A 17,798-nucleotide genomic window follows, 5' to 3' on the forward strand; every position below is an offset into this window, starting at 1 on the left:
TTCTATCCCTAATTTGACTCTTTTTACTGACCTCTAAAGAGGAGAGATTCCAGAGGACTCCTGTGACGCTGTCCCTAACATCTTCATCCTGTGTTTTTCTCAGAAGCCGGATCAGAGCTGGTATACCGCCAGCATTCTTTATTGCTCTCTGCAACAAAAAACATGCACGACCTGCAGATCTGCTGTCTTATCCTTCAAGAGGGTGGGGAATTCAGACTTAAAAATTCCATAATCACATAACCAACTTCTGTACTCAGAATTAGTCTATTACATGAAACATGTATGAGAAGGAATTAATTTTAACATCATGAAACCTCTACCATTCAAGCTTTAGTAAAACTGTGTCACTTGAAAAACTTCAATATAAAAGTTTCATGAATACTTTCTGTGTACAGAATTTTACATGGCTTGCATCTGACCTACTTATGCTGTACTTCTATCTCTCCAATCATCTTTAGACCGGTGTTACATTTACAATCAAGTAATCTAAATAGGGGATGTTCACATTTTAGGAGGACTAAGTAATTTAAGAAAGGGATGGCAAGTATCTCATGTAAATCAAATTGACAAAGATAAGTTTTTATTTTGGGACATCTGTGACAAAGTCATAACATAACTATCATAAATATATGGGGGAAAAAACAAAATTTAATGGACTCTAGCGCTGCATACTAAAAACTTCTGTACAATAATTTATGGCCATAAAGGTCATGTCCAATTTACCTTAATGAGCAGAGCAGTCCTATAGCTGTATCTGCAGATCACAATCCTACCATTGTATCAAGATCACAATCCTACCATTGTATCTGCAGATCACTAAAGAGCTATAGAGAATACTGTGACAAGAATTTATATAACAGCAGGTTTGGCTATCAAAGTTGTCTTAATGCAAAGAAAATCAGGCCCAGCTTTAGCCAAATTCTCAAAATCCTGCAATTTGTGTCCTAGAATGGACCTGGTTTTATTAAACTTTCCAAAAGAGGTTATTACTTACCTTATTATCATCGTTATTTTTGCCATATGAGAGATTCTTCAATGCACCACAGGCATTCTTGTGCACCTCTGGAAATTCACTGTTCAGCAGCTCAACTAGGGGAGGTAAACCATCAAGGCCTCTGGAAAATCAAAAGTCAAAAATTGTCCCAAATCGTCAAATAATAAATTTGCATATATGTAAACAAGCTCTGAATATTGCTTACACGAAAACTTCCTCCATGTTATTAGTTTCAGGTCTCTGTTCAGTGAGGTGATTTGCAATCTGTATGCACAATTGTAAATATAAATTTATTAAGTATGAAATTTATGTCATTAAATATTTTGCATGGTTCAAGCTGCATGCAGCAATTAGCAGACTGCATTACTTAAGAAGTTTCAAAAAGCTTGTATTATTAAGGAGTTTATTACCATCATGAACATAAGTTTGTGATTCTATATCTACTGCACTGGTTGAGCTGAAACATATTTCAAAATTTCCTACTGGAATAATTGTTGATTGTATTTGGACAGAATTACAATTTATGTCAATGCTACAAAACCCGTTCTTTTTTTCCTATGTTTGCTATGACATTTATGACAACCCCTCCAACACACCACATCCTCTTCCCACCAGCCAAGCTGCAAAATGCTCCAAACACAGATACCAAAAATGTTCCTGTAGTAATGAAGATGATCTATCTATAAAAAAAGGCTGTAACTCTTGATTACTTGTTATGTTTACTGCAGGGTCCATCTCAACAAACAGTATGAGAAGTGACTTGTACACAATGAAAATTGCACTGACTTGTGACAAATTTAATTAAATTTGGATACAGTGACTGATGGTACATAAAGGCTTTATTGACTTTGATATGACAACCCTGATCCACATGTTTTTTTTATGAACATCTGATCAATACCATGTTCTTTATCAACCCCTGATCTATACCATGTTCTTTATCACCCTTCCATATTACACAATATCTTTCAAAATTGCATCAATGCCAACAAATCAAAATGTGAGCAATGTAACTATATCAAACTTTGATAATATCATTGTTTACCTTATGAGTAACATTTCACAACTTCAGCTGATTTAGCATGTTTTAGACTGTTCACTAATTGCCTAATTCAACATTGCATAGTTTGTGTGTGTGTGTGTGTGTGTGTGTGTGTGTATGTGTGTGATTTGGATTTTTAACATAGCTTTTAAAAAAAAATCAGTCATATCACAACAATGTCTGCAGTGTGACAGTATATAGTGATATCTAGCACTGGGGCATCATGCCGCAGATACGTAACATCATGTCCCACCCAGTAACATTATCCTGACACCAAGCCAACCAGACCTAACACCAACCTCTTAATGCTGAGCGCCTAGTGAGGCAGCTGTTAGTACCATTTTTATAAGTCTTTGGAATGAATCTGCCAGTTCAAACTCATGGCCTCCTGCATCCGAAGTGGACACTCTAACCAGTAGGCCACCAGTGCGGTCATTGCATAGTTTACATTTTGCCCTGTTTGCTTCTATTATAAAATACTGCCAAACTAGCCAGGTAAACAAAGAAATATTCAAATAATGATTTGTATTTAAATATTTGCAAAACGTTTTTTGATTTGAATGTCTGGTTATTCATATCAGCTCTATGCACTGACCTTGCTTTTCGCTAAGACAAAACTGGTCATTACAATGTGATGTTACAAAGATATCACATCTAAATCTAATGGGATTCTATCCACATCTCAAAATGTAATCATGCAAGAGTATATTGTACCTTGTTTTAGCTTTTATATCATCGTCATTATAACAAAGATGCTGTAGGTAGGCTGCTGCATTAGCTTTGATCATGTCACTTGGATGGCTCAAGTAGTCAATGACCTCCTGCAGATCTGGTCGGCGCCACTTCATTGCTGAAATGTATTGTTTATTATTATTACTATTATTATTATTATTATTATACTTTATTTAAAAATGACCCACCTCCATTCAATGATTACACCAAAGTCATTAAGCAAACTACAGTGATTTCACTCACATTTATTCTGTGTGATGTACAGAACAAATGGTTGAGTTCCAATGTTCTTTTCTTATAAAATTTTCATTTCAGACACAATTCATCTTCTGATGATTCATTCAGCAAACACTGACTGATGATAGCAAAGATGAAAATGATATTTATGGTTTTGAAGTAGATGAGATTGTTATTCTTGTTATGAGGTTTAATGCCATTTTGCATCAGCACATGACAGGCTATACATGGCAACCAGTTGATCTGGTACACGAAGAACCCAGGATAGTAGTAGCTGAGAAAATTAGAGTTGGGAAAGTGTTATTTTAAATACTAAATTAATGTGGTTGAATACAAATCCTGATGTATATGCTGAATGGACAAAAAAGGAAGGTGTGCCTGTCTATCCCCCACTTAGCAGTATTTAATTATTTGCACCTGAAAGCACTAGTTTGAAAAAGTCATCTATGTGACTTGATGTTTACAGTCAAGTTCAGACACTGACAAACAATTCTCATAAATGGTTTGTGTATCGATGATGTACAGTAATTAAAATACATTATGTACAGTAATTCAATACATTATGATGTACAGAAATTACAATACATTATGATGTACAGTAATTAAAATACATTGTGTAAAGTAATTTCAATACATTATGATGTACAGTAATCACAATACATTATGATGTACACAAATTACAATACATTATGATGTACAGTAATTAAAATACATTATGTAAAGTAATTTCAAATCATTATGATGTACAGTAATTACAATACATTACAATGCACAGCAATTACAATATATTATAATGTATGCATGGTTCCCACACTTTTTTAAATATAAATTTCCAGTTCTTTTCCAGGTTTTTCCAGGATGAAATTAATTTTTTCAAGGTTAACATATGACCATTACTGAATGGAATTATAGAACATTTTGGATTATAAAATATGCATGTTCCGAATCTGAAGATGTTTCTCTTTCAAGATTCTCCAAAACATATTATGTCAGATAAGATAATCATGTACAAAACCAGAAAATGAGTCACAGTAAAACAAATCTGACTATATTCCTATAAACTGGCATTTAAAGCCATTTCAATGTACAGAATACAAATCTAACTTTTCTTCACTGATCTGCATTATGTTGCTATGTGGAAACAAAATAATGAGCATAAATTATTTCGTTTCCTTTCAAACTTTTAATTCCAAAGAATTCTAGAGCAATATATGTGCATGTTTTACAAAGTAAACATTTCCTATCGCAATATGAAAAACCCCAACAATAAATGCTAAGTATTAGAATCTTATCTTGTAACAAAAAAAGTTTAACCCTGAATTTGTGTGCCAATAAAATCTCAAACAAGATTTTTCAACCAACCTAAACTCCTTAAGACAATTTGGTTAAAAATTCCCTCATTTAAAGACATTAATTTTACAAAAGGGTTGATTTAAATTTTGACAAAAGAACTTCAAAATTATGTATTGATGCATAAACAAGGACTGAATTTTCTGTAAAATCAACTTGTCTTCTTATAGCTCAGTAAACCAGTCCCAAAACCTGTATTAATACATGTGCTCTTATCGTTTCTTAATATATAATAAAAGGGATGACAATTTCCCATTTCACCTGCATCCTATTTAAGATCTGAAACCAATGTTTCAAGCTACATGTCACTGTAATAGATTCACACCAAAGTTCAGCTCAGAGATTCAAAATTGTTCTAATCCAGGTTTCCTCTGAATATTCCAACCCCATTTTTCACATTTGGACATTTAAGACAGAGTGTGGGTTCAGAGCAATTACATATAAAAAAATCTGGAATCTGCTGCCACCTAAAGATAGTTTACAAGGTGGCCTAGCAAATTTAAACTATGTAATATTGACTTATACCTGCATGAAATCGATAGTAAAATTATTTATTTTCTTAAAAATGTCAAGTATATAATTGTTATGTCTTTAATTTGCTGACAGTATAGACAAAACTCAGCATAGATAAAACCTGACCCAGTACTCGCCATTTGCATTAATAGTCACATGACTTCACAAGTCTCAAACGATGACATCAGAAGTCCAATAGTCATGTGATATCAACAACTCCTTTTTAATGATGTTGTACAAAATTTCAATTACATTAAATGAAAGTCTGATACTTTTTGTAAAAACCAGAAAAAATATATAATTCTCAACACATTTATTTCGAGAACCACTACAAGAAACTTGGTCAGTCTGATTCATCAAGCAGAGTAGTCTGGTTCCCTGCTTCGTATGTTCACTGCATGAGAGAGCACATGTCAACGTGGTAGTCACGTGATACAACAAAACCTTGATGAAGTTGGTCTCAGAATAAATATAGAGAATTTTGTGCTCTTTTGTTTTTGTATTTTTATTACAACCAGTATACAACTTTCATTTAATTTGTTTTCTACAACATTTGAAAATAACGATTGTTAGATACTGTGTGCTCGTGCAATTAGCAATCACAATCATTAGTACCAGCTCAAATTTCATCAACGCATTAGTTTTATCGTCTTTCAGCTGATTGAAGACATAACGATTTTTAATACTCTCAATTTCCGAGAAAATAAATAATTTTCATATCGATTTCATGCAGGTTTAACTCGATTTAACAACATTTAAGTTTGCTAGCCCATCCGCAAAGCAGCTATGTTTTAACACCACCATGTTGGCCTCTTGAGATGCTAGACTGGTTTTCATACCTTCCATATAAAAAAAGATATATGGATATCATACTGTCTGTGAAACAAAAAGTCTACCAGACGAATCTAATCCACTGAGCGCTTGGATTGTCTCAACAAATTTATTTACAACAAGCACACACATGATCCATACTGCAACCTCATAATATTCTGGTTAGAGCTCGATAAATTTAACTCATGATCAGTTCAGTTATGACTCAGTTACATAATTGTTTCAAGCGTCAAGTAGTGGAGGAAAATTCCCAGGTTTTTCTCGACTTTCATCATATTTGCAAAATTCAAGGACTTTTCACGGTTGGTAAAAAAATTATCGGTAGCGTGGGAACCCTGTGTATGGTAATTACAATGCATTAAGTACAGTAAATTAAAATACATGCAATTTAGACAGTCTGTGTATCTACAATGGGCCGTGATTAAAATACATACAATTTAGGCAGTTTGTGTTACCTATGATGTACAGTCATTACAATAGTGTAATTTAGAATCCAAGTGCAATCTTCATTTCTTTTCAGTAATCAGGGATCTTGAACAAGATAATCCATGCTGCAATTTAAGGGCTCATTTCTTAACACTTTTTTTTTTGAAGAACGGCCAAGATGAATATGAAAAATATCTGCATCTGTGGTTACAGAGTTTTCCAAACTTGCACATCACAAACAGTAGACAAAACTATATGACAAATTACAACACCAAGACTCAAGTTCTCAAACTTTAAAGTAACAGCCATTCTTATGTCTCACATACAGGTCTTAGCTTCAGACCTTAAGTACAGGTCCTAGCCTCAGATCTATTGAGCAGGTCATAATTTCAATTTTCATTCACAGATCTTAGTACATGTATCATATCTCAAGAACAGGTCTTAGCCTCAGATCTATTGAGCAGGTCATAATTTCAATTTTCATTCACAGATCTTAGTACATGTATCATATCTCAAGAACAGGTCTTAGCCTCAGATCTGAAGTTTAGGTTATAATCTCAGGTCAAAACTCCAGGTCTTAGTTTCAAATCTCAAGTACTGACCCATGGAAGCAAAACTGCCCAAGTAGAAAAACTGAACTCAAAACTCCAAAAAATTAGAAACCATACTTACAGTATCCCAATACAGTCAAACCTGGTTATCTCAATTATCATCCAGGTATCAAGTCATCAGGGTTCATAAAAAACAGTAACAAAATTTTAAAGATGTCCTTGACCTTTATTCCTGTCTGTTACTCTTAGATTTACTGCAATGTTGCCATCAAACAAGTCAGTTTTTAAGATTAATTATTGCTTTATTTCTAGTTTTACTTTAGTAACAAGTGTTGTGATTTCATAACTTTGTAGGCAGAATTCAGACTCCAACTGTACATTGCAGACAATACAGAAAAGTGCTGTTAATAAATTACTCATGTGTGTACATATATGTGCAATCCCTGAAAAAAGGTACAGTGTGTACTCTATTCTCTTTTAAAAACACAATGTATATTTTGCTGTGAACATATCACATTAATATTCCTCAGTAAATAAAACAACCTTATCCCCTGAAGAAATTTTAAAAACAAATGAAAAATTCTTAAACCTGACCACCCCTATGGAAGCAAAGAGGATTTGCTTGTGTCTTTGCTGATGGGAAGAAATATATATGTGTACCTATAGCTGCCATTAATCTAACTACAGATATTATTTAATGGAAATTGATACACTATAAAGTGTCATTAATGTCAAATTTTATGGGCTGAAAAAAGGAATCAGAATTTTTAAAAAATGTTAAAAACGTGAACACACTTAATACATTGCAATGGCTAAAAGAAATTATCATTTTTTTGTTGTTCTTTTATTTCTTCTTCAAATGGCTACTGAGATGCACATGTGTACTGTAAATAATTTATATTTATTAAGATCTTTTAATTGAAAAGAAAAACACTGTACCTGATTTGGACTTTACCAGAACATGTTTCTACCGTCACAGCTTAGCTCTAATTAGCCCCTGTTGTATTCAGGCAAGATAATATATTTGTATTCTTAACAGGCTATTAAACATAAAAAATTACCCATGTCTCCAAAAATGCCATAATTGTCATTGGTCCATATCTACTATTATATTTGGCTGAAGCACCCATGACTGTCTAATTTGCCTTTAGCACTAAAGCCACTCCAGCAGATCAGTGACTTTCTCTGTAAACACAGCTCACTGATTAAACAGAAAACCAGCTTATTGTCCAGTATTTATTGATACAAGGAACCAGATCACAGAAAGGTTTAGCAGCAGCATGTCTTCTGAACTTGCCACTGCTTTCTGTAATCCATTAAAGTGCAGCCCAAGAGCGATAAATGTTCATTTGCATAATGTAGCTACAGTATAAATAAGTTCTATTCAAACAGTTACGTGTCACTTTTCAGTGAAATCAGATTTTCAGTGAAATCAGATTCAAAATAGTTTAGTCTTATCAGTATTTATGAGGGACAACATTTAATCTCGCTATGGAGACATCCAGGAAAAGGAGAGCTTATTTTGTCTATAGGTTGTTATTTTAAGGGATTCATAGAGGAGGATGTTTAAGAGCCTAAAACTGTGCTAAAGGGACATTTTAACTCATCTGACGAAGTTCAGAACTAGATCAAAATTTATGAGGGCTAACCCCTCTGTTCAATGTAAGACTGATGCTGATATCGTCCAGTTCCTCCCAGACACCATATGAGAAAATTTAGAGTTAAAGTATTTTCTTTTGTTAGTGCTGACTTGTGATTAGTCAAAAAAACTTACCAAAATTGTGTGTGAATATGGTTCACTTTTATTGATCATTTCTTGTAATATTTCTCTGAGATGGATGTTACAAGTTGCACTGCATCCAAATAAGCAGGTCCACATCACTTTTCCAATTGAAACTTACCCCCAATGTAATGCAGTTATTGTCTAAGCAGAGGTCAAGGTAAGAGGGGAAATATTAGCATAGCACAGGATTTTATTAGGGACTGGACCAAAACACTCATCATACACAGGTTCACGAGATAAGCAAGGTCGAGATAAATGAGTGTGACTGTATCTTTTAAATCTGGAATGCATTTAGATGAACACAGCATAACTTTATCGTAAAATTGTATCCTCTTAACATATTTTGGGGCCAAGTTCTTTCCAAAAATCAAAACTTGTTAATATTAAACACAAGTTTAACTTTTGTGCTCAGAAGTTTCACGAGTATGGGGCCAGGTATTCATCTCATATCTTCATTGCAGGTGACAATCTCAGGATATCAGAAGTGCACATCTTAGTCTCAAATCTTATTATCGGGTCTTACTCTCAGATCTTATGATCAGGTCTTAGTCTTAAACCTTTTTATTGGGTCTTACTCTCAGATCTTATGATCAGGTCTTAGTCTTAAACCTTTTTATTGGGTCTTACCCTTAAGATCTTGTGATCAGGTCTTAGTCTTAAACCTTTTTATTGGGTCTTACCCTTAAGATCTTGTGATCAGGTCTTAGTCTTAAACCTTTTTATTGGGTCTTACCCTTAAGATCTTGTGATCAGGTTTTAGTCTTAAACCTTTTTATTGGGTCTTACCCTTAAGATCTTGTGATCAGGTCTTAGTCTTAAACCTTTTTATTGGGTCTTACCCTTAAGATCTTGTGATCAGGTCTTAGTCTTAAACCTTTTTATTGGGTCTTACCCTTAAGATCTTGTGATCAGGTCTTAGTCTTAAATCTTTTTATTGGGTCTTACCCTTAAGATCTTGTGATCAGGTCTTAGTCTTAAACCTTTTTATTGGGTCTTACCCTTAAGATCTTGTGATCAGGTCTTAGTCTCAGATGTCAGTATTGTATTTCTCCCTTAAGAGCTGAGACCAGGCTAATAAATTTATCAAAATGCAGGAATGGGCTTCTTATCAATGGCAGTGGGTTTTATTAATAGCGTGGGCTTATTATCAGATAAAATACAATACGTATATTTTTAAATCATACTTCTACTCATAATAAATAATAAAATTATTGTATTGAAAATTACAAACATGACTTAACAGTGGCATCGGCATCAGATGATAAATTAGATGATTTCTGTATCCTTTCTGTAAGCATTTGTCCCTTATTTACATACTAGTGAACAAACATGAAGAGAGAAAAAGGTCATACTGAATTACCTGCTGGTTTCATCTTCCAGTGGAATATTGTCTGGCTTGATATTGCACTGCATGCCTGGTATGGCAGAAATGCCTCAATCATATAAACCATGCACAATGCATGAACACCACTATACCAGTTTATCAACTAGACCAACCCTTAATGACTATTCCAATTAAATATAAAGCATACAGGTAATGTAGGTCAACTATAAGCACTTCAACTGAAACACAGCAAGTGAACAAAATCACTGAATGAAATCTTCATTACTGAGCAAATACGAATTTTGACCAAATTAATATTGTGCTTTTTATCTTTGCTGTACTCTTCATTATTGTTATTGTATTGAAATGAACAAGTAAAACATTGTCATGCCAATGGGTAAAAACTAACATTTCACCACTCTGATGTTATGTTCAGCCCCAACCTTTTATTTTAGAGTATTCAAGTGATCCAGTTAATTACTTTAATTTATTCTGTACCTTCCTAATTCTTTACCTTTTCTCTGTCCACTGTTTGTGTGAATACTAAAATGGAAGACTTCTCTTCTGTGGGGGAGCCACATTAGCTCAGTTGGTAGAACACTGGACTCATAAAATTCAAGAGTCACTGGCTTGGATACCTACCCATTCCAGCCCAAGCCAGATGCCTTGGTGTGTCCATGGGAAAGGCACATTAATTCCATTTTGTCACATGATACAGTCCATAACATGTTAAAAGTGCACTTAAAACCAACAAAATACAAAAGACATCTTTTTTGTAGTACTAAATTTTGCTCCTTTAAGCTTATTTAAGATACAACTTTTCTCTTCTTAATGTGACACTTAAAATTGTTTGAATTCAAGGAAAGAATCAAATTTTATACTGACTTCTGCCATCTACAGATGGAGTATGTCTGCTGCCATCAGAGTGGTAATCATCTTGGGGGCCAGCAGCAACAGGGTGTGCTTCTCCTCGTGGAATTTCATCATCATAATATGGTGGCCTTCCTTTCTCATCTGGGTATTCCGGCTGACTGTCGTGCTCATATGGTGGCCGGTTATCCAAAGGGTCAAAGGAATCCCTGGGGTCAAACTGGGGTCTATCTCTGTAGATCCCTTGTCCAGCTGAGTAGCCAAGGATACATGAATATAATTAATGTCATGAGCAGCCAAGCATACACGAATATAACTAGTGTTATGATTAGCCAAGGGTACACGAATATAACTAATGTTATGAGTAGCCAAGGGTACACAAATATAATGTTATGAGTAGCCAAGGGTACACTAATATAACTACTGTTATGAGTAGCCAAGGGTATACGAATATAACTAATGTTATGAGTAGCCAAGGGTACACTAATATAACTAATTTTATGAGTAGCCAAGGGTACAAGAATATAACTAATTTTATGAGTAGCCAAGGGTACAAGAATATAACTAATGTTATGAGTAGCCAAGGGTACACTAATATAACTAATTTTATGAGCAGCCAAGGGTACAAGAATATAACTAATGTTATGAGTAGCCAAGGGTACAAGAATATAACTAATGTTATGAGTAGCCAAGGGTACAAGAATATAACTAATTTTATGAGTAGCCAAGGGTACAAGAACATAACTAATGTTATGAGTTGCCAAGGGTACAAGAATAAAACTAATGTTATGAGTAGCCAAGGGTACAAGAACATAACTAATTTTATGAGTAGCCAAGGGTACAAGAATATAACTAATTTTATGAGTAGCCAAGGGTACAAGAATATAACTAATTTTATGAGTAGCCAAGGGTACAAGAATATAACTAATTTTATGAGTAGCCAAGGGTACAAGAATATAACTAATTTTATGAGTAGCCAAGGGTACAAGAACATAACTAATTTTATGAGTAGCCAAGGGTACAAGAATATAACTAATGTTATGAGTAGCCAAGGGTACAAGAATATAACTAATGTTATGAGTAGCCAAGGGTACAAGAATATAACTAATTTTATGAGTAGCCAAGGGTACAAGAATATAACTAATTTTATGAGTAGCCAAGGGTACAAGAATATAACTAATGTTATGAGTAGCCAAGGGTACAAGAATATAACTAATGTTATGAGTAGCCAAGGGTACAAGAATATAACTAATTTTATGAGTAGCCAAGGGTACAAGAATATAACTAATTTTATGAGTAGCCAAGGGTACAAGAATATAACTAATGTTATGAGTAGCCAAGGGTACAAGAATATAACTAATTTTATGAGTAGCCAAGGGTACAAGAATATAACTAATTTTATGAGTAGCCAAGGGTACAAGAATAAAACTAATGTTATGAGCAGCCAAGGGTACAAGAATATAACTAATGTTATGAGTAGCCAAGGGTACAAGAATATAACTAAATTTATGTGCAAATGAAAGAAATATTTTCAGATATCACAGATCTGGACATAATTTCACTCAACAATACAAGTCATCCTGCAACTCATGTCTCATGCCTTTAATTTTCAACAAGAATCAATACTTTATGTTAACATACCTAATTCTATACAACTTTAGGAACTTCTGAAATCTGTGGTTTAGATCAATGTTTCTAACAAAATATAACTTAGGGAATTTCCTGAAATCAATGCTTTATGTCAACATATCTAACTCTATTTAACTTTGGAGATTTCCTCAACTCAATATAAAGTGGAGAAATTCTATACTTAATTTAAAGCCATTTATTTTCAAACTTACTGTTAGGACTCTGTATATAAATTCAAGTATTATATGCTTCTCCATACTGAACCTTTTCTATGGAACAATGTTTCTGATGCACCAAGAATGCATTTCACTTTCATGCACTGAGCATGTCTTCCACTTTTATCCACTGAGCATGCATTTCAATTTCATGCACTGAGCTCTTTTCACTTTCATGCATCGAGTATGAATTTCACTTTCAAGCACCAAGTATGTACATCACTTTCATACACCGAGTGGTATATACCTTCCACTTTCATGCACCAAGTAATGCTTTTACCTTCCTGCACCAAGTATGCCTTTCACTTTCATGCAATGAGTATGCATTTTGCTTTAATGCACTGAATATGCATTTCACTTTCATGCTCTGAGTATGCTTTCCACTTTCATGCACCAAGTAGGCATTTCACTTTCATGCACCAAGCAGGCATTTCACTTTCAGGCACCAAGTAGGCATTTCATTTTTATGCATAAAGTATGCCTTTCACTTTCAAGCAACAAACTCCTTTCATTTTCACACAAAGAGTATGCATTTCATTTTTATGTAGAGTATGCTTTCCACTTTCATACACCAAATAGGCATTTCACTTTCATGCACCACGTATGCCTTTCACTTTCAAACAACAAGTAGGCATTTCACTTTCATGCGCCAAGTAGGCATTTCACTTTTATGCACCAAATAGGCATTTCACTTTTATGCACCAAGTATGCCTTCACTTGCATGCAGTGAATATACCTTTCACTCTGACCAACTGAGTACACCTTTCACTTACATGCACTGAGTAAACCCTGTACTTTCAGGCACCAAGTATTCATTTCACTTGGTCCCTTTGCTAACCTTGAGCACATTTGCAAATGGTTAGGATGAAACATTTATTAATCTTTGCTACTGTGATATGTTTTACTTATATAATAATATTTAGAACATTGTTCAATTAGTCAAATTATATGAGCAGACTTGACACATGACTATGACTGCTATCTCAGTAGAAGTTGCAAGCATATTAACATTTTAACCAACTCCTTTTACATGATTCATTCAAAAGACTTAAGTAACATGATAATATGACAGGTCTACTTTTGATTCATTGCAACAATGCAACAGATACATCTGGAAGTTGAAGATCAAAAACACACTTGGCACTTATATTCTCACAGAAATGCTTACAAGCACCACTTTAATGGTGGCCCGATGCATTTTTCATTTGAACACAATAAGGCATATTACATTTATGATGACTATGATTAAAGCCAAATTAAAAACATAACTAATAAAAATGAATTTTGTTTAACAAGACATATTTAATTGGTATTTATTTCTCAAAATGTTGCTACCAGCAGGCATTACCTGCATTATTATTTACAGTGTATTATTGATTTTTAAACTTTTTAAAATGAAAACTTAACAAAATTTACAACCTGTTAATAGCTGCGAATTTCATGATGCTGATTCCAAATTTCCTGGTACTAACTGCTGTTTTCAGTGATAAACAAGTTTTTCATTTAGCAGATTTTTTTCTCTATTTTATTCATGTTCAGCATATGGGGACCAATTGTTCTGGCACATTTCTGGAAGAAGAGACCGTTTTGAAGGGACTGTTGCTCTACTGGGCAGGAATTCAAGATAAGACCGTTTCTTCCTTTTAACTGGGAGTGTTGAAACTATCGCCGATACATTTCAGGTACAATACAATTTTCAAAAAAAGTTGCTATGGTGCATATACTGGGTGTCAGCTTAGCATCATTTTCAATTAGGGCAAAGTAGGCATCATTCTGGTGAAAACTCCATGTCATAATGACCATCTATTCAGGGTAGTGGTGGTGGTGACAAGATTAAGACAGTCATCACAGCCATAATAAATGAATGACTGTCACCATTTTCGCTTAGGACCAACTAGTTATGGTAAGAAGTCTACTGTTGAAAACCCGATGGTGATCAAACCAACTTTTTGGGAGGAGTAGAGATAGCAATATTCTCAAAATATAAATTTCCATTCAGGAGTAGCAGTATGTTTTTAAGATGGCTCTCTGTGGTGGCCATACTGGATGTCTAATCAACACCATTTTCATCTATGACCAAGTAACCTCATGTTGATAATGATATAACCATCAATTCTGGAGGAGTAGTGATGAAAAAAATATCAAGATGGCCCCCATGTGGTGGCCATATTGGATGCCAGATTGACACCATTTTGATGTAAAACCAACTCAACATGACAACATATCTTCTGCTGAAAACCCCACATCAGTAGGACTTCTGTTCAGGTGGAGTTGTGTTAACAAGATTTATAAGATGGCTGCCATGATGGCCATATTGGATGTACGATCAATACCATTCTTGTTTAGAACCAGCTAGGCATCATAAGAAGTCTATTAGTAGAAATCCAATGTTGATACAACCATCCATGTTAGAGGAGTAGCAATAAAAAGTGTTGAAAAGAAGGTCACTGTGATGTCCATACTGGTCAGATATGTACTATTTTCATTTAGAACCAACCAGACGTCATCAGAAGTGAAAACCCTATGCTGATATGACCACCTATTCTGGAGAAGTAGCAGTAACAAGCTTTCAAGGTGGCTGCAATGGTGGCCATATTGGATGTCAAAGCAGCACCATTTTCATTTAGGACCACCCAGACCATGGAATGAATGTGCGTGTCAAGATTCATGGGAATTCTCCTTGTGATTTAAGAGAAGTAGCAACAACAAACTTACGCAAATGGACAGATGGACAACCAACAACAGACTATCCTGTAAGTTCTTACTGTCTATGACCAGCAGAGCTAAATGGGATCCATGCCAGCCCAAGTTATAAGCATGTATACGCGTTATCAAGGAATCTTAAAACAAGGGAGTGATTCCAAACTTTACATGTAAAGTACAATTTTACCAAAGGCTCACAAATGTAAAAGATTTGTGATGTTCAAGTAATTTAATAAAGAACTTTAACATTGTTGGTAAGGATTTCATTGAGAGGGAAGGCAAAATCACGTACCCATTCTGTCACTTCCTGCACCTGGTGATGGGCCCCTATTGTATGGATCCACCACCCTTTGGGGTCCAGCTCTCCCATCAACTTGGAAGGGGTCATCAGCAAAGGGATCTGCCCTAACTGGTGGAAGGCCATCATGACGATGATCATCCATATCTCTATTGTATGGATCCTCCACCTGTTCATGGGAATGGTTGTCTGGGTAAAGACCTTGAGCTGGATCCTGGAAGCTGTCATTAGGGGGATTCTCAACAGATCTGTCATGTGGTGGGCCATGAAAACTGTCATCTGGATAAACTCTATACCTGAAAATTTGGTGCGATTAAGTTTTCAACAGCCAAAATCAATTTTAAAAAATTCTCAAATCTGGAAGAATGCACATAAGATACAAGTGATTCCTTCGGTGCCAACACATAACCTATCACCTGCAGAATTAGATGAAGAAAGAAAAACAAGTACCCAAAACATAATTAAATAATAAATATCTGACTCCAGTCTGGTAGATTATAAATGCTGCATGAATGGTTAAATTAAACTAAAGATTAATCAAGGATTGAGCTCAAATGCAAAACTCAAAGAGAAAAATATTCTCTTTGACCAAGACTGTAGATGCTCAGAGCGAGAGAGACAAATAACAAGAACAAAAAACTTCACATAAAACTGAACTGTGTCTAAAGTTTGTGAACCTAAATAAATTTCATCCACATCCCATGTCATCAGTAGCAAGATTTATCAACTTACCATAGCAATTACAAAGGTACAGTTCATATAATTTTTCAATTTTACATGACCGTAACCTCTTATCTTGAATGTGGACTTGAAAAAAGAACTGCTCTTTCTCAAATTTAATGCAACTGTAAAAATGAAGAAAACTGAATGGGGGAACTTGAGAAAAGTAGATACATCACACGGAGCCCAAAATGAGAACTAATCGTTGTACTCAAGAATCAAAGGGAGGCAACTCGACCCAAGGATGGACTACCTACCTAAGAAGATTAATTAAACTGGATCGAGGAATTTGGCTAAAATCAACAGAAACCGAAAGTAATTACACTGTCAGCTCCATTGACCCTAACCTTTCACCTCTTGGCTTGAAAATCAATAGGGAGCTGCCCTTGCGAACTCATTCGGCCCCAGTGGTTTTTGTCGTTTTTGCCTGAAATGTTCGTAGGAAAGACATTTGGGGGGCTATTTCTGAATACATCGTAATACATCGGCTTTCAACAGATTTTCCATGAGACTAATGCCTAGCTGTATTAGAAACATCATTTTCCATTGGTTATTTTGCTTGCACATGAGCAGAAGGGTAAAAGTTGGAGTTCTTTTTTTTTTTTTTCTTAATGGTCTCATCATTTTTGTATGGAGACCACAATTTATTCCAAATGCCCACCTTATCCTAGTTTTTGCAAAGAATCACCTGTCTGTGTGCAGTTAAGACTGGTATGCCTTAGATCTGAGGCCAAAAGGTCAAAAAATCCTGACCCAAAATCGCATTCCGATCTCGAACGAATTTTGGGTGAAAAAAAACGGGTCCAAAATATGAGGTTCTTCTCTCTGCATTTTGTAGTGCACCTAGAACTTCCAGATTATTTGGTATCATTTTAGAGCTTAATCTGCTTTTTTTTAATACCACCCACATTGGTACATCTTAAATGACCTTGATGCTGCAGAGCTCGGAAGTAGGGTACAGCTTCATCACGCCTACAGACGGATCTGGGCCGAATCGGTTAAGTGTAGTCTACTTTTAAAGTTGAATGAAATTTGGGCCAAGGACACTTGGCTTGACATACAGAAAGGAAAATCACATTTTCAGCTCCAGTGACCTTAATGTAGGACCTAGCAGTGCCACAACCAGTAACCTTGATCCTGGAGCCAGCAATGCCCAAATCAATAGACTTCTAGCTCTATCCATGGTTAAGCAACATACAAGATTGGAGAGAAAAGTAGACCACAACAAACTAATGCTATGTTGCCTAAAGCACCTCTTGTATGATGGACAGTCAACAGGATATCACTAGCACTCCTGCATCTCTGGTCAAGGGGATAAGAATAAGTAGACAAATCACTTTTGATTTTTGACCAGCGCTCTGCTAGGAATGTATGTCTGAACTTCTCCATGATCATACATACTGACAGTCATGAGACGCTAGATTTGTACCAATAAACTTATCCAAGACAAAACATAATGATAGTCATGGGATGGTAGATTTGCATGTCTAAACTTACCCATGACCATATACAATGATAGTCCTGGAAGGCTAGACTGCATATGTCTAAATCCATCACCGCGCACCATGACGGTCATGGGA

General features: G+C 35.1%; 1 protein-coding gene across 4 annotated transcripts in view; it reads right to left on the reverse strand.

Annotated features, from left to right (window-relative positions):
- Window positions 1-17,798, reverse strand: part of LOC149787612 (uncharacterized) — a 177,594-nt gene that overhangs the window by 37,112 nt on the left and 122,684 nt on the right. For all 4 annotated transcript variants that reach the window (XM_089973781.1, XM_089973779.1, XM_089973782.1 and 1 more), the window contains 5 exons: window positions 15,493-15,794; window positions 10,669-10,905; window positions 2,751-2,886; window positions 995-1,115; window positions 32-148 (listed from right to left, as the gene is read on the reverse strand). In XM_089973781.1, the coding sequence (XP_089829907.1) occupies window positions 32-148; window positions 995-1,115; window positions 2,751-2,886; window positions 10,669-10,905; window positions 15,493-15,794 (913 nt within the window). The remainder of the gene's footprint in view (window positions 1-31; window positions 149-994; window positions 1,116-2,750; window positions 2,887-10,668; window positions 10,906-15,492; window positions 15,795-17,798) is intronic.

The sequence above is a fragment of the Sinohyriopsis cumingii genome, chromosome 11, assembly GCF_028554795.1.
Source record: "Sinohyriopsis cumingii isolate HCF-2022 chromosome 11, ASM2855479v2, whole genome shotgun sequence".
Lineage (NCBI taxonomy): Eukaryota > Metazoa > Mollusca > Bivalvia > Unionida > Unionidae > Sinohyriopsis > Sinohyriopsis cumingii.